The sequence below is a fragment of the Hyperoodon ampullatus genome (genome assembly GCF_949752795.1).
Source record: "Hyperoodon ampullatus genome assembly, chromosome: 9".
Lineage (NCBI taxonomy): Eukaryota > Metazoa > Chordata > Mammalia > Artiodactyla > Ziphiidae > Hyperoodon > Hyperoodon ampullatus.
Window position 1 is genome coordinate 73,865,946 of NC_136922.1, and position 23,763 is coordinate 73,889,708.

General features: G+C 35.7%; 1 protein-coding gene across 1 annotated transcript in view; it reads left to right on the forward strand.

Moving 5' to 3' along the window:
- The window catches only part of FOXP2 (forkhead box P2), a gene marked incomplete at both ends in the record, with an annotated part of 257,290 nt that overhangs the window by 97,331 nt on the left and 136,196 nt on the right, over positions 1-23,763 (forward strand). Inside the window, one exon of the mRNA XM_079711324.1 lies at positions 266-355. Coding sequence (XP_079567450.1) covers positions 266-355 — 90 coding nt within the window. The remainder of the gene's footprint in view (positions 1-265; positions 356-23,763) is intronic.

The window sequence follows — 23,763 nt, forward strand, 5'->3', positions numbered from 1 at the left end:
TATGATTTTTTCCTCTTTAAGCACTTTTAAACAAATTACCTTTATTTTCTGCAGGATTACATGCATCTCTGTTATTTTAAGTAAAGTTGTGTATATGTGTGTTATGTGAATTTTTTTCACATTAGAAGAAAAAGAATATTTAATGATTCTCTATAGAAAGGAGGTGGGATTCTCATACATTAAAGCCTATTACTATTAACTAAGGAATAACTGATAATTTACCTTTCAACAAAATATTTAGATATTGCTCACTTTTCACTTCTAGGCTCTCCAAGCAGCAAGACAACTTCTCTTACAGCAGCAAACAAGTGGATTGAAATCTCCTAAGAGCAGTGACAAACAGAGACCACTGCAGGTTAGTAAAGCACTCCTACCCTTGGGATCTTACTTTAAAAGATGTTTGTAATGATTACAGATGTGCAGACCCAGTTGTATACATACAGAAAATTATTACATTTGCATATGTAAGTAATTTTAATTCAAAAGGAGAACTCATTTTATCTTCTTGAAAGAGAAAAAATAATCTATTAGCATAGATTTCAAAAGTTTACAAGGTCACTTTTTGGACAAGTTATGTAGGGACATTTGGTATACATAGGCATTAGGAGTTTTGTATAAAACTCCCTTGTGGGATTTTAATGAAATTTTATTCACAAACAGGTTAAAATGTGAAATGTCTTCCTTAAAGGCAAAGTTATAGTAAAATGGTAGGGAAGAAACAAAGCAGTCTTAGACAACCCTTTTGCAGTTGTATCCAAGTGACAAATGCAGAAAACCTCCAGGGTTGCCAAAAAAACTGTTGGAGTTTGCCAAGGAGTTATTGCTGTTGCTACAGTTATAAAAACACATTCTGGAGTTTGTTGTCCTCATTCACTATGTTTGTCCTGTGAAACTGATAGTATGTATGTCTTTTAAAGTAACTTTTTGTTACATAATACAACCATTGTTTTATATAGCTTTAACCAAAATATATAGGACATTAGGGAAAGAAACATTTTTATAGGGTATATTTTAAATGTTTGGAAGGTAGAATCTGGAATTGTATAAAGCATTATTCAAAATGTTTATCAGTTCTGTTGAAAGATAAGCAATGCTTTCTTTTTGAATCATGTGTTATGTACACGTCTAATAAGGCAAGCTTAGTTTTTTTTTTAAAGTCAGCATCTTTCTTATTGCTTTATTTTAACAAAACAATCTTGAAAAAAAATTTTTTATGGCCTAGCTTTCTGTTTTCATTTTCAGTTGTACTCTCAGATGCTAGTAACTAAGTCTTACATGGTGCCCTACTGAAGCTTAGTTTGTGTAACAAAATTATTGGCTACTGATCTACACAATCCAGAAGCTACTCATTACCTAAAAACTGAATTAAATGCATAGTCCCTAGGCAGATATGAGATGAGAATATATATTCTTGGGAACAAACCCATTTTTGTGGGGTGGATGGGAAGAAGGGGTCCTGGGGATAGGGGATGTGATGTACCGATGTCTGCCATGATTGCAAATGAAAGTTATATTGAATCAGCCTAAGTTTAAGATTCATTTTAATTTTTTTCTCTTTTAAAATAAATTTCACATTCTTTGTTTTAACTAGTCAGTAATTCTGTAGTGACAAACTTTCCTCACTATCATATCCCTCCCCAAGTAATAACAAGTGATAATGGTGGTGGTTGGAGTATTTCCATTGAATCATTTGATTCCATGAGAGCCTCTCCATACATTTACATGACAGAGAGAAATTTACATAGAAGTCACAGATAGCAAATGAAATGTTTATCCTCACTATGGCTTCAGGCTGGGAATTTTGCTTTCTTGTTGGTATAGCAAAGGAGATTTAGATGCTGGCAGCATAAGCCAAAGATAGGAAAGAGTTTATTGTTTCAAATATCTGAAAAACACTGTATATTGTCCTAATTCTATTTTTATCATATCTCATGACAAAATAGACAAAATAATAAGTTGTTCCTCTCCAAAGCTAAGTCCAGTAGAAGTTTCTTTATTGCTGGTTACCAGGGTATCTCTGGAAAGAATGGCTGGGCTTTAGCTTTTCTACTTTCCTTTTTTGTTGCATTGGAAGGCAAAAATGTGATACTTCGTTCAACTAAAATATACATAATTTTTCTTGGAAAACACACACACATATAATGTGGAAATATTAATGACTCTAAAATAAGAAATTGTTGCTCATGTACCAAATGTTGTTTATATAAAAGTTTGAGCAGAACTCCTCAATTTTGTTATTTTATCACCAAAGGGTGATTAATAGTATTATAAATACCTTTTAACAATTTCAGTTGCTAACCATTATCACAAACTTCCATTGTGTCACTTATATTTAGTGTTTTGTGACTCATATTATTATGAATACATATCCATTGTACATATTATAAAACTGTAGCATTTTATTATTACTTTGTAATTTTAGTGGGATCTAATGCCAAAATGTCAGAGGAATGAAAAGTTCGTTGGTTTTTATGAATAAGAATTTAGAAATAATGAATGAAGACTTATTTGTTCACCAAAATATACACTGCAATTAATATAAGTCTACAGTTTTAGTGTTTCATAGTACTTGATAAGCTTAGCAACTGGAAACATGCCGGGATTGTATTGAAAGTCTAATGAAAACCTGATAGCATTTTATACTAGCTTACACATGTTGTCAAAGGGGGATATTAGGTAATGCTTATCTTTGCATCTGCAAATACTATTTAACATGAGTTGCACTATTTGCCACTTATGTTAAAGAAAAGGGTAGAATATCTTTGTTAAAAATTTTAACCATTTAATATGAAAGTAACACTTAACTTCTATGATTCTCTCACAGCCGACTTCTTTTTCTACTTACCTAAGAGTTTAACCAACCTTTCATAATAGAGTTGGTGTAGATTATCTTTTAGAATTAAAAAAAGATAATTGAAAATGTTTCAAAAGCTATACTTGCAAGGCAAAGTATTTGGCGTTAATAATAGATCATGGTGGCTTGTACTTTATCAGGCGTAACATATTTTTAGAAGACCAAAAGAGATACTATGTGGTTTTCATTTTAAAATATAATTTTGATGGAGAACTATTTTATAACATTTGAAAGAAAATACAGATTTTCTTAAAAATCTGTTTTAATGGCTCAAGTCACAAGAACAATATTCGGTTGCTTTGTTATATTCAACTGAATTTCTTTTAAATGTTTAAAAGTGGTGGCCAGATTTGAGGTGTGACATGGTAGAGAGAATATTTCTAGCAGACTAGTATTTATCTTTTCAGGTATTTTTCATTTACACTTTTTCAGGTTCTTGTACTACAGATAGCTTAGATAGTAGCATATCTAGTGCAAAATGGAAAGAAGAAAATCACATCTGACAAGCTTGAGTACCGATTGTAGTAGTGATTTCACTTTCATGTATAGATATCTGAATATGTCTTTGAAACTTGTTTACATATTCTGTTCATTACATGAAACACCAATTGAATAGGTCCAATCTGTAGGTACATTGATTAATGACATATTGATGAATAATATATAAAGATTGTGATGCAAATGGGAGCTGATATTAAACTAAGCGTTACTAGATGTTCCTTCTTTACGTTCTTACTATGTATCCCAGAAAAACATAACCTAATAATAACAGCTGAAAACAGCCTCTCATTTTAGTTTGTTTTATTTATCTGTATCTACTCCTGGCACTTCTAGACTTGATATACCCATAGCGTTCAGTAATGAGAAAAGTTAGCCAAAGAGAAAATGTAATGCGTTCAATTTCATGAAACTAATTTCCAGATTATTAAAAAGAGTAAATTCACACACACATATGTACACACACACACAAATACATTTGCATATACATACATGCACACTTCCATAATCTGTAATTTTAAAACTTTTTGTAAAATACATTATCAATTTTCTAGCCTATGACAAATCTACTTAATTTAGTTTAGGTATGAAAATTGGTCGCATTATTGTTCTTGTTACATTTACAGCCATGAGACAGACTTGTGGTTCTTCAACAGCTGTGCAGAGCAGAGACGTAAATTTAAGGTAAATGCCATTGCTTTGCTATCTTAGATGAATATTAGTATATAGCGTTGTAATCACTTCCTTCGTTGTAGGTTAATATCTTATATAAGTTTCTCTTTTCCAATAGGTAATTAATTTTTTTTTATAATTCTGTTTTAAATAGTTCAAGAATGGAATAGTAAAAAGCAGAAGTGAATTAAACCTAGGGGTCTTATTCTGACTCTGCCACAAACTAGTTATACAAGCTTGAGGAAGTCGCTCAACATCTTTAAAATAAAGACATTGGGATACCTGATGGACAAAATATAATATTCTGTGGTTAAAATTTTATTTCACTTTTTTTTTAAACTAAGTGATAGGCATCTTAATGTTTCAGGAAAAGCTGTATCTTGGATATTAGCTTATGCATTAAGGATTATGTTTGTCTATTCGTTTGTTTTCAGTTACAAAGCACTTTATTAACATACCATAGCCAAAAATAATGCTTTGGAATCAAAGTATCAAATCCCATATGTTTGAAAACCATGGTGCAAGTATCATTTTATATAACTTCTAAGGAAGTTTTGTTTAATGCCTTGAAATAATTTTATAAATTGCTTTTAGGGAAAATCTAAGCTACACAAGGAGTTATTTTACCATGTATTTATTTAATAAACTACATTAAAATGTGTTGTGATATAATACAATTTAACAAATTTCTACCATCCTCTACTTCACTCCAAATTGTTAAAATTAGCATTGTCCAACAAAACAAGAAATTCTGCAGTAAACTAAACAGCATTTCTAAAATTTCATGTTCCAGGGAAAAAAATCAAAAATAAAGTATAAAATGTATAAATAATGAAATAATTATCCTGGGTTAAAATACTAACTCTGTGGGTAATAGAATTGGACACTGATAAATATGTTTTAGGAAATTATTAAAGTCCATTCATGCAGTGGTAAAGAATGAAATTGAACATTTCCTTTTCAACATTAATATTTGATTTCTAGTTATAGGAATTAGAAACTAAAACACATTTTGTTCCAAATACTGAAAGCAACCTAAGCAAGAAATTTGCAATATGGGTTTGCGTAGGGCAATCTACTGTGATGCAGAAAACTTAGAATTTTTAAAAGCTGTTTTTTGCTATCTATATTTTCTGTATACCAGAAAAATAAGCAGTATTATATTTTTATATCATACATTTTAAAAAAAGCTTAATTTAAAAACTACTAAAAAGGACAGACTATGCCTTGTGTGGTCCTCATTTTCCCATTCCAGTAAAGAACATTTCTTAAAAGGCAGCGTGAAATAGACAGTCTTGTAGGAATGTTACAGAATAAAATCATTCTTAAAATATTATGACGTTGCCACCTGCACCCAGATGCACAGGGCTGACACCCTGTGGAGGAGGGTCTGGGACATCCAGTCCATCACTGCTAAGTGTGCTTGTGTGGAAAACTTGTGAACGATCTACTCATGGCATGGAGGACAAAGAACATATGTTTTGGGGTCTGAAGCCTATCTTTGCCCTCAGTTAGTAGGACCTTGGGTAGAGTAACTTGATCTCTTGAAGCCTGTTTCCTTATCTCTAAAATAGGAATAAGGATACCCACCTTGCCAGATTGTTGTGGAGACTAAAAAGAACACTATATAAAGTGACTAGCATGAATCCTTGCACTTATAATAAATTAATAAATAATTTCTGTTACGCTCAGCTCCAGGAAATTTATAATTAATCCAAGGCTATGAAAAATATTCTATCATATGTTACCTTCTACTTGGTCATAATTGTCACAATTCACTATTCACTATGATATGAAGTGTGCCTAATTTATGAGAAAGCAACAGTGAGTGTTTTAGGTACTACTAGAGTATGTCCCCCTGTTATAGGCCCCCGCACCAGGTATATGTCACACTTGCCACATATAAACTTATAATGTTTGTCTTCTCTGCTAGACTGTGAGCTCTACGACAGCAGGGATCATGCATGTCCTACTCATCTTCCAGTGCCTAACACAGTGCCTGGTGAATAATAGAGCTCAGTAAATACCTGCTGGAACAATGAATGAGGGGGAGATTGTGTTGAGTGGAGAGGGTGAGGAAGTTGGAGGGGGGAAAAGCTTCATTCATTCAGTGAAAACTGAGTATTTATGTGTAATATCCTCAGGGACTTATGATTTGGTTGAGGAGATAGTAATACTTGCACACAAATAGCAGGGCACAGTGGATGTGCTATGGGAATCAGAAAAGCAGAAAGTGCTATAAGTATTTTACCTTATTTTACTGAGTATAGTTGACCTACAGTATCATATTAGTTTCAGATGTGCAACATAGTAATTTGATTTTTTTTTATAGATTACACACCATACAAAGTTATTTTATAAAGTATTGACAGTATTCTCTGTGCTGTGCATTACATGCTTGTAACTTACTTATTTTATAACTGGTGGTTTGTACCTCTTAATCCCAGTCACCTCTTTTACCCTTCGTCCTACCCCTCTCCCCCCTGGTATCCACTAGTTTGTTCTCCGTATCTTAGAGTCTGTTTCTGTTGTGTCATATTTATCTGTTTTGTTTTTTAGATTTCACATGTAAGTGAAAATATACAGTACTTGTCTTTCTCTTCTGACTTATTTCACTAAGTGTAATACCCTCCAGTTCCATCCATGTTGTCACAAATGGCAAGATTTCATTCTCTTTATGGCTAATATAATCACATCTTCTTGATCTGTTCATCTGTCAATGGACACTTAGGTTGTTTCCGTAGCTTGGCTATTATAAATAATGCTGCTATGAACATTGTGGTGCATATAACCTTTTGAATTCATGTTTTCTTTTCTTTCTTTTTTTTTTTTTTTTGGATAAATACCCAGGAATGGAATTGCTGAATTGTGTGGTAGTTCTATTTTTAAGTTTTTGAGGAGCCTCCATCCTGTTCTCCATAGTGGCTGCCCTGATTTACGTTCCCACTGACAGTGTATGAGGATTGCCTTTTCTCCACATCCTCACCAACACTTACTATTTCTTGTCTTCTTGATAACCATTCTGACAAGTGTAAGACGGTATCTCATTGTGGTTTTGATTTTCACTTTCCTGATGATTAGTGATATTGATGCTATACGCATTTTAAAAAGAAAATTATTAATTCAGGTTCAAGTGATCATGGAAGGCTTCGTGGAGAGGTAGCATTTATGTTAGGCTTAAAGAAAGGGAATTTGGTAGATAGAGAAAGTAAAGGTAGATAGAGAAAGTAAATTTGGTAGATAGAGAATTTGGTAGATAGAGAAAGTAAATGGAGACATTTTCAAAAGATGTCATCAAAGATGTAGAGATGGGAAATGGTGAGGTCTGGTTAGGCATGAGTAAGTAGTTTGTTTTGACCAGCATAGAGATGTCACACTAAAGGAATAACGAATGTATTGGAGGGCTAGAAGTATACATAGCCAATTGTATACAGCCTGAAATGTCAAGCTAAGGAGTCTGTACTTTATGATTTCGGCAGCAGAGGTTGTTAAAGGTTTTTGATGAGCAAGTGACACAATGAAAGCAGTGTATTGTGGAGATCTAGTCAACAGTGGTGCATCTGGAGGATGCTTTGGGGGAAGGGAGTTGTGAGAGATCTGGAATAAGGTAATCTTTCAAAAATTATTGAGGCTGGCATTTCATGAATTGAGCTTTAGAAATGTTGAGTTTGAGGTGATGGCATGAAAGTAAGTGGAATCAGCAAGCTTTTAGAAAATTAGAATTTGGCAGAGAGGTCAGAGTTAGAGACAAATATTTGTGAAATAATCCAGAAGTGATGGATGAATCCACGAAAGTGGAGATTTCTGAGAAAGATAATCTAAAGAGGAGCTCACTAACATCGACAATTTTTAAAACAAGAGGAAAAAGAGGCAGAAGAAATTAAAGAGGGGAAAAGAAGAAGCAAATTAGCTTTTACTCTATTCAATAAGGTCAAGGAAAGGGAGAGTTTTTAAAACACAGAGCTTGTCAACCACATCAAACAGTGACCATGAGGATGAACATTTTCATACATTCACTGTTGAACTGCAACACTGATAATTTCTAACCCTACTCTTTTTTTTATCATTTACTAGTAACTCAAGTACTGCAATACTAATGTTATCAGTAATGAATGGAAAAAACCTTACTTTAATATAAATGTTAAATAGAAGGTAGATAATAAATGTACTTTTACTTCCCTGATTGCTGTTTCCAATCATATAAGCAAATGTATATTGCATATATAATATGAGTTCCCATAAATTAAATCTGTGAGAAAACTGCTTTCTAGGAGGTCACATTTTCTCTTTTCTTAGCTACCCAAGCACTTGCCTCTTTCCGTAATCCATTAGGATTTTAAATATATATTCCCTTGACTTCTCTTCCTTAACTAAAGTAAGAGGAAGAAAGAAATAGAACATTAATATTGTTAAGGGAGCTCTCCCTAGGATTTAAGACTTAGGCTGTGAATTTTACCTTAAGATGTTTGGAGGTGTTGTACAAGCTAAATTGAAAGACAAAGTGAAGAACAATGTCAGTACATGATTAAAAACAAAAAGTGAAATTATTTTGAAATTCCCTTACATTTAAGATTCATTGTGTTTCCTCTGTGGATTCTATTCATATCTATAATCCTGCATTCTCCATTTCTACTTGGTTTTCTTAAAATTTCTCTGCTACCTTCACCTTTTCCACTGTAGTTTTTCTTCCTTTGTCATTCCATTCTTTCCTCTCATGATGTAATCTTGTCCATTTAACTTAATCTCTGTCCCTTCAGGCTCCATATTGAAAAAAGGATAACTTTAAGTGCCTTAATTATTTAATTCTATCTTGAACCTAAAAGGTATTCTAGCATATCATTTTACTAACAAAAGAGTAAAACTATGTGACTTCTTAAAACCCAGTATCCAATATTTTAGTTCTTATCTTGCCCCAAGAATAGTTTCTTTTATGCTATTTTAAATTGTAGTTTTAGTATGAAAGCAGCTTTACCCTTGAATATCTCAGATACTTAGGAGGACCTGAAGCATTTCATGTAGTGCGAGAAATCTCCTGTTACTGATGACATGTATAGGTGGCTCTTTCAAAGTCAACCATCAGAATGGTTTTATCCTTCCTTCCTTAAATCCTTTTGCCAGACTTCCCAGAAAACTTACTAAGAAATTCAAACTAGAATTGCTTAGGATGGTTGCATTACATGGCCAGTTTTTCTAAACAGATCTTAGGGTGTGCATGATAATTTTAATAACAGTGAATTTGGAAGCACAGCATTTGAAATGATCAAACAAAAGTGTAATGAATTGTTCTTTCAAAAATATTTGTCACTGTACCTTAATATGAAAAGCGTATACGCTCATTATAAGAATCTAATATGATTTTTAAGTTAAATTATGGTTGGTCACTCAGTTATTTTTCCCAAAGGCACTTAATAAATGTTAATAAATTGCTATAGTGTAGTCGATATTTTAAGATGAAAATTATGTTCTCTGATTAGATGAGAATGCAACCACTCATGAGAATTATAGTAGACCCTTGACATTCACAGGGTATGCAGGCTGAGATCTTCATGAACCCTCAGATTCAAGAAATTTCCAGTTCAAAAACACGAGAGGTCTGTGCAGTCTTTCTTTCAAAGACTGTCCTTACTCTGAATCAAATTACCATCGTCATGTGCAGAGTGTAACACAAGTTAACTTTCCAACTTTCAGTAAAATTTACCTCTGGATTAATGTCAGTTTCTTTTAATGAAACAGTTTTTTTTCACATCACAGGTTTTTCTACATCAGTGAGAACAGGTAGAGAACAGCAAAGCTATATTTATGATGGAAGGATCCACACGAGTGGAGGAGTTAGTTTGTGTGTGTGGGAGTCAGCAATCTAAAGACTAGATCAGCTCCCCCAGCATGCTTGGTTTAGTTTCATGGCTTGACAAATTGCACAGGTGTAATGTCTTGGAACTTTGGGGTAATTGGAAAATAATCAGACCAATCCTCAACATCGGTGAATTTTAGGATCTTGCAATCTAGCATCAATGATGAAAATGTAAAGTGAACAAACAAGTTCCCCGTACTTTCTCTGCTGATATTTTATTTGAAGAATTGAGAGAGGCACTCAATATTAATGTTCATATTTTCATCCTTCTTACTTGTAAATATCCAATAACATCAGTAGATAAGCTGGGCTAATCCTTCACAGTAAAAGTTGCCTGGGACGTTTTTGAAAGGCATGGGGTGGGGGGAAGGCTGTGTCTTGGGTATGAAGAGACCCCGTAGAAGTTCAGTAATGAATAGAGGCTTTTTTTTTTTTTTTTGTACGCGGGCCTCTCACTGTTGTGGCCTCTCCCGTTGCGGAGCACAGGCTCCGGACATGCAGGCTCAGTGGCCATGGCTCATGGGCCCAGCCGCTCCGCGGCACGTGGGATCTTCCCGGACCGGGGCACGAACCCACGTCCCCTGCATCGGCAGGCGGACTCTCAACCACTGCGCCACCAGGGAAGCCCCTAGAGGCTTTATTTTAGTAACCATTGACTGTCGACTGGTTTGGCCCCGACATTCTGAGCTTGGTATTTTATCCCTCAAATTAGGGAGCCTCTGTTTAGATTCAGATCACAGTTGAAGGTCTTGAATCACATCCAGCTTGGCTAAAAGTATTTGGTGGTTATTTAAAAAGAAAGGATTTGTTTGATCATGCCGATTTTTATAGTTCTATCATCATAAGCATAAAACCTGCAGGACCTAGTAGTTAAGCATCTTGATAGCACAAAACAAACAGACAATTCCTTTGCACAGTATATAAATTTTAACACTTCTAATGCTAACACTTGCATTGCTGTAAAAGCTGCCACTTTGATAACTTCTACTGCTAGTGCTACTGCACATTCTCAAGTGACAAACCAAGGAACACATTGAACATTATGATGTGCTGACATGAGGAAAATTTGTTGTCTCACAGAAAACCTGGAGTAAATTCTTCAATAAAATATCTTTGTAAAAACAAACAAAAAACCTCAAAGGAGAAAATCATTCTCTCTATTCCATCTTCTTCCCATAGAACCAAGCATGTAATAGACATTTTTGTTTTATAAATTTATTTATTTATTATTATTATTTTTTGGCTGTGTTAGGTCTTTGTTGCTGTGCACGGGCTTTCTCTAGTTGCAGCGAGTGGGGGCTACTCTTCATTCCGGTGCGCAGGCTTCTCATTGCCGTGGATTCTCCTGTTGCAGAGCGTGGGCTTTAGGCACGTGAGCTTCAGTAGTTGTGGTGCACGGGCTTAGTTGCTCTGCGGCATGTGGGATCTTCCTGGGCCAGAGATCGAAGCCATGTCCCCTGCATTGGCAGGCGGATTCTTAACCACTGAGCCACCAGGGAAACCTCTAGACGTTTAAAACATATTCATTAGTGATTAAAATACGTTTAGAGTTCTAGTTTCTCAAAAATGTGGGCATCATTTAAACTTTTTCTTTTATTCCAGGAGAATTTATTTCCCTTAATCAATAACCATCGCCACTCCCCTACATAGTCTTAGAGTTCACTTAGGCTAATGGTAGTTTTTAAATCTAAGAAATTACTTGAAAATCTTTTAAAAATGGAGAATCTGGGTTCATCCAAGAATATTGAGTTAAAATTTGAGGGGATGGGATCTTAGAAAATCAAAATATTTTAAACTCTCCCAGGAGATTCTAATGCAGCTGGTCTATAGAGTAGTATGTAGGAACCCTGCAACTCTTCTGCAACAGGAAAGAGGTTCCCTGTAATAAAAAGTACTGAGTCTGGGCTTCCCTGGTGGCGCAGTGGTTGAGAGTCCGCCTGCCAACGCAGGGGACACGGGTTTGTGCCCCGGTCTGGGAAGATCCCACATGCCGCGGAGCGGCTGGGCCCGTGAGCCATGGCCGCTGAGCCTGCGCGTCCGGAGCCTGTGCTCCGCAACGGGAGAGACCACAACAGTGAGAGGCCCGCGTACCGCAAAAAAAAAAAAAAAAAAAGTACTGAGTCTGAATTCTTATTAATATACTGTCATTTTTCCTCTCAGGGACTCAGTTTTCCAGCCTACACAATTAAATGGATGTAAACTAGTGATATCTCAGTTTCCTTCCAGACTCAGCAGTCTTGTAATCTCAGTCCTGTGTTTTGTTTTGTTTGTTTGTTTTTTATATATGTCTTTAAATCTGAGCTAACTAAAAAGGTCCCTGAGCGGGTTTCTTGAGTACACCTCTCTCTGTTCATTCTTTCCAGGGGCATTTCCAACAACATTGTGAGAATTTTATTTTTACTATCTTTAGTTCTCATGTAAAATTATAAGATCTTATCTTTGACTTTTAAAAAAATAATATCTGCTTTCTAAAGTCCTCAGTATATGTCCGCTATGCCCAACTGGCCTTCCTTTAGATATTAGAAACCTTAAGGAAAAAAAACTCACTGTCTTCAAAGATAGCTGTCCCGTGCAGTGGTGCTGCATGCTGATCTCATTGTCCACCACCCAGTTTTTACATATTCTATGAGCAGCAGTGTCAAACTACTTATGGTTCCTCCAAAATTGCTTCATGTCTCCATACAGGTGACCTTGCCCTTCTCTTTTGTCAATATGCCCTTCTCTGCCTTTCCATCTGGAAAACTTCTGTGAAGCTTTTAAATCATCACTGTCAGGTACTCTATGAAGCCTCCTTTGAAACCCTCACCTGCCACACACACACAGTGTAGAATTAATTATTCCTATCTATGTATTATTTCTATGTCTTAGGTATACTTCTGTTCTTGCATGTATCACACTGAATCATATTTACTATAAGTTCCTTGAAGGCCAGAACTATCTCATTCATCTTCACATTTCCGGTGTCTGGTACATAGTATGTTTTTTTTTTTTAATTAATTAATTTATTTATTTTTGGCCGTACTGGGTCTTCGATGTTGCGCACGGGCTTTTCTCTACTTGTGGTGAGCGTGGGCTACTCGTCCTTGCGGTGCACGGGCTTCTCATTGGGGTGGCTTGTCTTGTTGTGGAGCACGGGCTCTAGGCACGTGGGCTTAGCAGTTGCAGCACACGGGCTTAGTTGCTCCGCGGCATGTGGGATCTTCCTGGACCAGGGCTCGAACCTGTGTCCCCTGCATTGGCAAGCAGGTTCTCAACCACTGTGCCACCAGAGAAGCCCCATGGTACATTTTGCATAAATGCGTGGAGTCCATAGACAAGTGCTAGTCTATAGCCCTATCAAATTCCTCCTTTCTCCTAGGCTCGAGGTGTGTTTTTTTCAGTTGCCTACTGGGGCATCTCAACCCAGATCAACTTGTCTTAGACTGAAATTATTTATTTCTCCCCACACTTGTTTTTGTTAATTTTTCTGAATTCTGTTCTACAGTCTCCAGCTGTAAACCCTTTTAATTTGATTGGGCCATATTCCTCTGCCATAATGTGAAAATCACTCTGTTTTTCAACCTCTCAGCATGGCACAAAAGGCTATAAATTATCATATACCTGTTACTTTATAACCATGATTTAATCCTCACTGCTTACTGAACATGCTGTTTATTCATTCATTCATTCATTCATTCACAAATGTTTGTAGTTCAGTTCTTATATACTAGGCACTCTGCATGGCATCATGAACTATTAGAAGTTGGACACTTATTTGCCTTTGTTCCTGTTTCTCCATCTGTTTAGAATGTCAGCCCCACACCGTCTTATCTGGTTGCCAAACCTTTACACACACCTCAAGATCCTATTCCCTTGAGTCTTCTGACTCTTCACAGAGAAATAATCCCCTCATTTATGTATATTTTCAGAACCTGTACCATACTTTTTTTATTATTCTACATGTGTTAGTTACAAAGGTAGATTATACCATATTTTATTAAAGTTATTTGACTACTTCTCTAGCTCAGTCTCAGACTCAAGCCCTTTGAGGTCAGAGATTATATTTTATTTCTAACATAATGCTTGGCACATGGTAGATGCTAAATAAATCTTTGCAGAATTGAATTGAACTAGGCAAATTGAATTGCTATTTCTTTGTCAGAATAAGTTCAAGGTACCACTTCTTTCAACCTGATGAGACAAGTATGAAGGTATGATATTTATCAGCTTCTCTGTATTTTGTAGAAAGAAACTTGTAAGCAGACATGAATATTATAAGAAGACCAGATTCAGGCTGCATTGCTCACCCTGCTCTCACATTACTAACACATCTTGTCTATTCTCTAGTTAGGCAGTCTGTTTATGAATAATACTTCAATTGATTCCTTTTCCTGGGTAGATAACATGTAATATACTTATTTAACAATAACAATGAACTCTTTCTCCTTTTATCTTTACCCAAATATTTTCTTTCCTGATTCTATCTTCTGGTTTTTGAATTGTATATACATATAAATATTTTGCTTTCACTAAGCCCTTTACTCCTTATTTAGTCTGTTTCTTTTGAACAAGATATACTGCTTCATAATTCTGTACTAGTCATGCTTCTAACCCCACTAAATATCAATGATACTTTTACTAGGGTACTGGAAGTAAGAAATCTGCTCAATAAAATGATATTGGAAATGTACAGGACACAGATGATATATGAGGATTTCTCAAATATTATCAGGAAACTATACGTTCTACATGATTTATTGGTATATAGTTTTTATGAGTTAATTATATCTATTGCTTTAGCCATGGGGATTTTGGATATTTCGACTAAAACACTGTCTAAATTTACTATGGAGTTTATCAGCTGCTCTGTTCGGGAATATAGATTTATTTTTCCTGTGAAACATGAACTCCATAGACAGGAAGTCCAGATTTGGCTGGTACAGCTGCTCAAGGATGACGCAAAAGACCAATGTTTCTTTCAGCCTCTTGTTCTGCCCCTGTATAGCCTCTGTCTTCATGGTCACAAGAGGGCTGCCCCTTCTCCAGGTATCATGTTCATGTTCCAGGTGGAAAGAAGGGGAAGGCAAAATACAAATAAATGCAAGTCAGCTGAATAACAAGTTTTAATAACAAGTTTTCCCAGAAGCCCCACAGAATAGCTTCTCTTTCCATTTCATTGGCCTGAACAGTATCACGTGAACACTCATTGCTTCATCTGAGTCTGTGAAGCTGATTATATTCAACCAGGCCTTTCGTCAAATTGAACAAAGTTTGGGTTCTTTTGGTAGAGAAGAAGAGAAGGATGAACTTTGAGATAGGCTTCTTAACAGTGTGTGCCAACAACAATGTAACATAGCTGTTAGTACCTCATGGGGCCTGAGAAATCTGTGAAAAGAGATTTTGTTTAAATTAAGAAACAAACCCTTGTGTTGAGGGCTGACTTTCAATAGATTGCAGTAAGGGAGCTTCTCTGCTATGTAGAAAACCCCAAGAAAAGAGATTTTATGACTTGAGATACTTTAGTGACAAGAAATTTTGTTTTTTGGTAAAATTGCTTCTAGGAAAATTTAGAAAGACATAAATCTGGGCATTAATGTGATTAAAGGTCAGCTATAGGACTTTATTCTAAGTTTTAATATTTTTAATTATAACTAAAATGTTATTAAAGACTCCATATAGTTTGAGTACTAGGTAAGGCACAATACAAAGTAAACTAAGCAGAGGTAATTCTTTCCCCCCAGGAAATTGCTGCCGAAGCTTGGCAGCACTGGTGAGGTACCCCAGCTGAACATACATAGGCAGTGGAACAAACACTGGAAAGTTTCAATAAATGAAGCATATGCATATTTTGCAAGTACAGAAGCAAGTGTTTTTGAAGGATAGTGAAAAAAATAGTCATAGAAGGTAAAATTTAAACAAGTTAAGGTCAGAATTTTTTTTTCACTTGGCTATTACTTTAAGAACTTTAAGAAAGATCTCACTTTCCTTCCAGCTGTAGTGAAGATAAGAGTTGTATTCCATACTTTTGCTATATTTCCTTCAGTAATCTGTATTGTAAGAAACTACACTAGAAAAATAGGTGCTACCAAGGAAACCCTTCTTGCTCTCCCTCACCTCCATCCCTACAGACCCACATGAGTTCCTGCTGTGTGCTAAGTGCCAGGTACCTTGCCCATGATTGGTCATTTTATCTCCATGTAAACCCCAGAATTGGTCAGTACTATCCCTGTTTTACCTGTGAGCTTCAGAGAGCCAGAAGTGTTCAGTAACTTTCCCAAGGAGCCAGGGCAGAATGTCAGATGTGTCTTGTTACCAGAACATTTTTTTTCCCACCATCCTTTATATTTGAAATAAATGAATCATTTCTTCAGGAATTCTCAACTTCAGGGACAGGCAGGAGGACAGAACAGGCAGACATTCCTCATTCTGTGAAGGCTGCCTGTCTGGGGGAAGGCTCACCATTCTGGGGAGTAAGAATGGGAGGTCCCTGTGCTGTGTGTGATTCTGCCCAACCAAACCAGGATTATTCTTGTGAGTGTTTGTCATCACTTCAACCAGGGCTCCATGAGAATGAGAATTAATCATTGGTTTGCATCTGAGATACTGTAAATGCATAATGATTTTTAATAATCTCACCTTCTCTAATAGGTCCTGCATGCTTTCTGGTAATTATCCAGAATGAAATTAAAATGAAGTAGAGTCCATCCTCTTCTTAAAGTGTGTGATTTATGGAATTAGTGCAATTGGATTTTATCTTGCAAACAAAAGAAATAGTAGAATGAACTTTTCTTCAGAGAAATACATCATAAATTTAGGAAGCAAAGAAAGTAAGCCAAATAATCCTATTATTTTTGTTCTCTGTAGTAAAATTGTGAATGTTTAAAGATGTCTAGCTATTTTTTATCAGCTCTACCTGTATGTGGTTTCTTTTAATTTTATTTCTAATATTCATTTGCAATAGGCATTTTGCATATCATTAGACAAGGAAGATCAGACTCTAATGCCTTGTCAGTTCAGGCAGGTATATGGTGGACTAGGTGCAAGGTAGGAGTAGGAAATAGATTGTACTTGACAGCTCATTTACCCTCTGAAGAAGTAGTCATTTCTCTCCCTAAATCTCTATGTCTCCATCTCACCTTCTCTCTTTCTCTCTTTTCCTTTCCCCCTCCCTTCCTCTCATATTCTGGCTTTCAGGCCCCACTTTTCAACCCCTTCTTTAAACACTAGAACATTGAAATCCATCTATGAGATACAGAGACGCATATACATAAAGTAAAAAAAAGACTCAGTACTTTCTGGTTAGTGATTCCTGAGTCTTTGAGGACACCAGAACTTGTTGGAAGCAGTGTGCATGAGATCTCAAGTTTCTGATGAAGGACTGTTATATTCAGTGCTAAGATGTAACTTGCCATCACTGAAGGGTCAAAATAGCATTGATTAACAGTGTCATACCAGATACAAATTGCTTTAAAAGAAACATCTGTTCTGGGACTAATTGATAGTGAGGAGTTCTTAAGAACTACATCAGAAACGAGTACTTAAGCAATCGATGCAGTTATGGTATTTGGCATTCCATTCAAGAATTTCCAGCACTGCTGGACTAGAGCACCTTCCCCGTCCCCCGACCTTTTTGCTTGCTATTCTATTCAAGGAGATATTTATTTAATAAAAAGAGAGTTCAGGAGTAATGTAGAAATAAATTGAAAAGTCTACTTTATACAATTTCATATGAAACAAATAATTATCATGTTCCAGTGGAAAAGCTACAAGCTAAAAACAAAATAGCAGTAAGATTTCGAAACTGGTTTACAGTATTTCCATGTATTCGAATTTACATCCTCAGTCAATCAATCCATCAAAGAAACATGACTAAATGCCCTCAGTGTATTAGATACTTTGCTAAGCAGACATCAGGTACCATAGGGGATTCAAAGATGTTCCTATCCTCAGAGAGTTGGCAATCTGGCTAGATGAAAAATTCAAGATAATAACCGTTCTTCTAAGCCATTTTAAACAAAACTCAGTGGTTTAAGGTTAAAAATAAAAAACCTCCTTGACAGTTATGGCTTTTTATGGAATAAATTGCCTTTTTTTTCCCCCCTCTAAGTGTTTAGTGAATCAGTCATCACTTATAAACTGAGCAGAGTAAGGTTTTCTTCATTTTTTGTGCCTCCTGAGGCTTTGTTTGTGGTTCTTTAAAATTTGTTTAGGACTGAGTTCCAGAGTCTAAGGGATATTGAAGTGTGGAAACAAGTCTAAGGATAACAAGTAATATGATAGGGATGGTTAAAGGGAAAATGGGAGAGCCGATCACAAAGGGAGTTTACCCAGATTGAAAAGAAGAAAAGGGAGAAAAAAGTATTTTAATAATTTCTTCACATTCAAAAGAAATTATCATGCCGAGGGTAGTAGGCATTTAGTTTTTTGCATTACTGAGACTAAGGTAAGAATATAAATTCTGTTTTAATAAGACTAATCAGAGTACTTATATGCCAAATCCTCATGTCGGTGAAGGTTTTGAAGAGTTAACATGCTTGATGAAAAACATTTATAGCCACCGTTCTAAGTCCTGTTTTCAGTTTGCAAATAGCCTCATTTTGAGTGATTATTAAAGCAATGTGTGCTTACAAAAATAATTCAGAAACACAGAAGAATATGAAGGACTCAAATTCACCGAAATTCCAACCTCCCAGTGATCTTATTAACACTTATCTATGTGCTTACCAGCATTTGTGTGTGCATCCACATGACATCATCATGCCAGCCTAGAAATGAATGCAGTTTTATATTTTGTAGTTTCTTTTTAAACATAAGAATCATTGGCATCCAGTCGTTGGCGTACAGCTTCGTTTAGGACCATGGAAAAGCATGAGCCTGTTTGTAAATGACCTGTTGTTGCTCGGTTCATGCTTTGTTGTAAAGGTAAGAGGCCAGACTCTGCTATATGGGGGACCCTGGGGTCCAGGACCGACTCCAGCACTCAGTACTGTATGACTCTGGGGAAGGCAGGGCAGTGGAGCCTCATTTTCTGCTTCTGTCAACTGAGGGGATTTGACTCGTCTCTAGCTCTAAAAATTTATTATCCTAATGCTTTGCTTTTAGCAAAAGTCTATACCTTTATAGCAGCTTATATTTACAGAAAAATCAGCCTTCTTTATTACATGTCAGAAAGCTTTTAACTTTGATAACGAGTTAGTTTTCGCCTTAATAGCACAGACAAAAAGAAACAAGATTATTTTAAAATTTGGAAATTTATGACTCATTTACTGAAGTTAAAATATCCTGATAACTCAGAGAAAAAGTGAAATTTGTTGTTAAAATATTATACAATGTGCATATTCATCACACACAAATATAGTTTTCATCCCATTATGTTCTACATGCCCTCCCATGACATGCCAGCTTATCTGTTTAGAGTACTTTTCTGTGTGCTCAATTGTATATGTAAGGTTTCTAATGAAGAAAAATAAAATAAGGAATATTTAGAAATATAATTATGTAGAGGTCACAACTGTAGAAATTGCTTCTCTCACAATCACTATAACTTGGCTTTATTGTGTAAATTATATAGTAATAAAAATTATTTGTATACTCCTAGAGTAACTAGTCTTGGTTCTTAGTAAGAATTTGCAATCTATTTATCTAAATAGAAAACAATTCTGTTATTATAGTCACTTTTGAAACAGCGTTTTCTAGTACATTTGAAGCCATGAGTTGAAATACTTCAGATACTGTGAAGTAAAAAATAAGTTTAAACTATTTCATTAGTAAAAATGTTTGCTACAATTTATTTATCATAATAGCTATTATTCATTCAAATCAATCTCCATGAGTTATGGGAAAGAACATAGAGCTGGGGTCAGGATGCCTGGACCATAACACTGTTACAGTGTTGTGAGAACTTGGGCAAATCATGTTAACTCCTCTGACTCTGTTTTCTCTTATATGGTGAGGATTGCTAAATAATGTGCATGAAAATGTAATAGAAATGTAGGCTACAATTAATTTCTTTAGTATTTTTTCCTTCTAATAGAATGAAAACACTTATAAAAGTAAAATTCTGAATGAAATAGTGAACTAAGAATTCAGCCAGTCAGTGTTTACCTCTTCAGAGGTCAACAGCATATAAATACACAGATCAGTTTTGTTGATTGCTCCCGTTCATTACTGTGCATGCTCTCATTCATTTTTCAGGAAATAAATAACATCTTTAGAAAGCTCTAACTTCATTTTCCATTCATAATGGAAGATTAGAGAGAGACAGTATTGTTGACAGATTACATGGGTGTCTTATATTCCACCAGTTGGAATCTACTGAATGATTTAAATACACCAAGTACAAGAATATGTATTAGTAATAAACTGACTTCCTTTCTGATGACACTGAGCATGTGAATACCCACAAACACAGATGGATCCTTTAAAGGATGAAAGTAAATTTCTGCTTGTTAAACTCTGATGTATTATTGTTAAAACATAAATGGAGCCCAGTTTTGAAAAGGTGTTCCAAAAGATGCCACAATTACCTGAGCTGCAGATACATCTCCAGATGATCTGCAGATTTTGCATGATTCTCCATTAATGCATTTGCTCTTAGTTATATATAAGGATTATATTCCTTACTGAAGTTTTCTAGCTATATTTTTATTGTTCTTTTTAATCCTTTTCCATGTAAATACATATTATTTAAGAAAAATAACTCCAGACAGTACTATCATAAGTTAATAACAGAGGAGGCCAAAAATGTAAGGATAGAATTATTTGGTATTATACTTATTCCACTAATTAATAGTAACCAAATAAATATTACAGCTTCCACAAAGCTTCTACCATTTTTTTAAGTCAGGAAACATTTAAAAAATAAAATATCTTCAAAAGATAACATGCATGCATTATTGTTTGGAACATGCAGGTACCCATTGAGATTAGTATGATGTGATTTGTCCTGCAGCTGCTTCAAATTAAGAACAGGTGTGGGAGACAGATTATGCAAATACTCATATTAATGTAATTGTCAAATTGGTGTGTTTACCATTGTGCTTTTAAAGAGTAGACTGTACTATTTTAAATGTAAATTAGCTTCATTCTTGAGAGCAGCTATTGGGTAATGGAAACTTGGTCCTGGCTTCGAAATGAATAATTTCTAATAGACAATAACACAGTTCTAAAATCTGACATCTTCTTTCCCAGTAAACTCTTTCACACATAAAAACTGACAATTCTATATTATTTTTAGCACATATATAGTCATGGAGGTTTGTGTAAGTTTGAGTTCATTTTGGCACGAGACTACTATTTTTTTTTTATTGTGGTACATAGTGATGACTCTGATAGCTTTTGATCTCCTTCTATCTTTTCTAATTCAGAACTCATCTCAGCTTTCCATCTTTATGGATCTAAACGCTCAAGAAATATATTCTTTGGAGAAATTACATTATATTTAATTTAATAATAATCTTACCTCATAGAATCTAGTTACCTTCCATTGTATTTTAATATTTGAAATGTTTAAACACTAACTTTGGTATTTTTAACCATGCTTTATGAATACAGAGCAGGCTTTTACTGCTAGTTCATTCATGTATCTGTGTGAGGGTTTTATACGTGCCCAATGTCATGATACACACACAGCTCTGCCCAAAAAAGGGCTTTATCTTAGTCCCTAGCTGGTCTCCTGTGCCTCTTAGTGACAAGTTTGTTGGCCATTATATCTGAATATAATATAGGTGACTAGGCCAGTGAAAAGGAAGGCTGAGGTGTCAACCAGAGATGTTAGAGAAATCACATTTCTTAGGTTCCCATCCTTTTTCAATGCCTCTTTTTCTCTAACAAAAGAAAGGTCCTAAAGCATTTATGATTTTATTTTCACTTGACATATATTCAGGCTTACTTTTTATACCTGGTAATGTATTTCTGCTTTCTCATTTCACAGAATAAGAAACTGAGCCTTAGAAAGGTTAAATTACATTATCTAAGGTCATGTAGCTGGTGGTTTGAGCTGGGATGTGAATTCAAATCAGTCTGATTCCAATTCCTGCACCTCTTACCTTGCCATTAATCACCGATAACCTGCATCCCTTAATTGCTGTTTAAAATATCTCAGATATTATGTTTTTAGAAAACATGATCAAAATAAGGGGGATGACAAATATGAAAACTACCTTTTCTTGAATGTCTTTGTTGTTTTGAATCCAGGTCAATTTGTGGTTAAGATAAAGCAGTGGTGTTGAAGGGAAGGGATTAGAGGGATGTGTGAAAGCAGTCTCCATCACCACTACCACTAGAAGATTCTACTGGAGTGACTCTGACTTCCTTTATTCCTTTCTCTCCTATACCTCATCATCCCCAGCTGTTGGGGAGCACTATTAAGAAGGCAGTGGGACTTGGTAATGTTAGATATTCACCCACGAATGTGGGGAATTATCTTTTTTTTTTTTTTTTTTTTGCGGTACGCGGGCCTCTCACTGTTGTGGCCTCTCCCGTTGCGGAGCACAGGCTCCGGACGCGCAGGCTCAGTGGCCATGGCTCACAGGTCCAGCCACTCCACAGCACGTGGCATCTTCCGGGACTAGGGCACGAACCCGCATCCCCTGCATCGGCAGGCGGACTCTCAACCACTGCGCCACCAGGGAAGCCCGGGAATTATCTTTTGATAAGGAGAAACAAAAGTGAGTGGCAGTCCTGAACCTCCACTGGAGGTTTTCTTGGTGTCATGAGAGTTTTAATATCAAATGGTAAGAGATTTTTCTCTTGGAAAGAGTGCTGGTTTTTTAATAATTGGTCCTCTTCCTTCAGGTTGCCTCTCTACCTCACATCATGATCAAGAGGGGGGAAAGAGTTGATGGGGAGAGAATGATAATCAGAGATGCCAACCAGATGAGCTTCTGTAAGTGCAGCTTGCAGTCTCTATTCCTCGTTAAAGAGTCTACCATTTATCATTATTGGCAAGAAAAGGAGGTGCCACTGAGACCAACAGTGGATAAAAAGTAGCTGATCCAAGGACTGCTGCTGCTTCCCCTGCAGGGATCAGAAAAGGAACTGCCACATCCTTCAGGCCCCTCATAAATTCCTAGGGAATTCCATGATCTGAATTGTTCCCCCCTAAGGAGTAAAGCATACAGTAAAAGAGATGCTGGTACTTTCTGAATTTGAACAAATGAAAGTATGATACAGTGTTTTGTTTTGATACATAACAGACACAGCAATGGCCCCTCATGCTTTGTTCATTGATTCAAGTCCTAGTCCAAAAATGCATTCTCACGGGAAGGATCACCAAAAGGTAGTTATAGGTCTTGCCCAGTCCACAAACTCCAAGGACATCTAGGGTTAGTGCCTCTATGAAGGTACAGTGTCCTACCTAAGCAAAGCAATGAATGCTTCCTTGTTGTACCCTCACTGCTTTTGATATTTCTGATAAAGTTGGTGACAGAGGCATTTCAGAAGTACTTTGAATAGGAGTTTCTTACTTCTACTTTGATGCTTAAAAGTATATTGCTGCAAGACCACCAGCTAAAGTGAGATTTCTACTAACAAAAAAAATTAATAACTTTATAGATATTTTGTATTGCCTTTTGAAGAAAAACCCTAAACCAGGTTGAAAGGTATACAGTATATCTAATCTATTACTTTCTGTTTTATTCCCCATATTATTATTTTAACTTGTTCTGTAGTCATTTTACTTTTTCAGCAATTGAAATTAATACATGAAATGCAGTTTTTACATTGAGCAAGGAAAGCTTTTGCTTTAAGAAATGCCACGTCTCTACCCTGAATCCTTGGGCTCTAACCCTATGTCCATACGTTCCTGGACAATGCCTCAAGGTAAAAAACAAAGATTTATTCTGTGCTCAGTGTCTGATTTGAAATATTCAGAATATAGACTTACTCAGAGATTGGAAGCTGGTTTAAT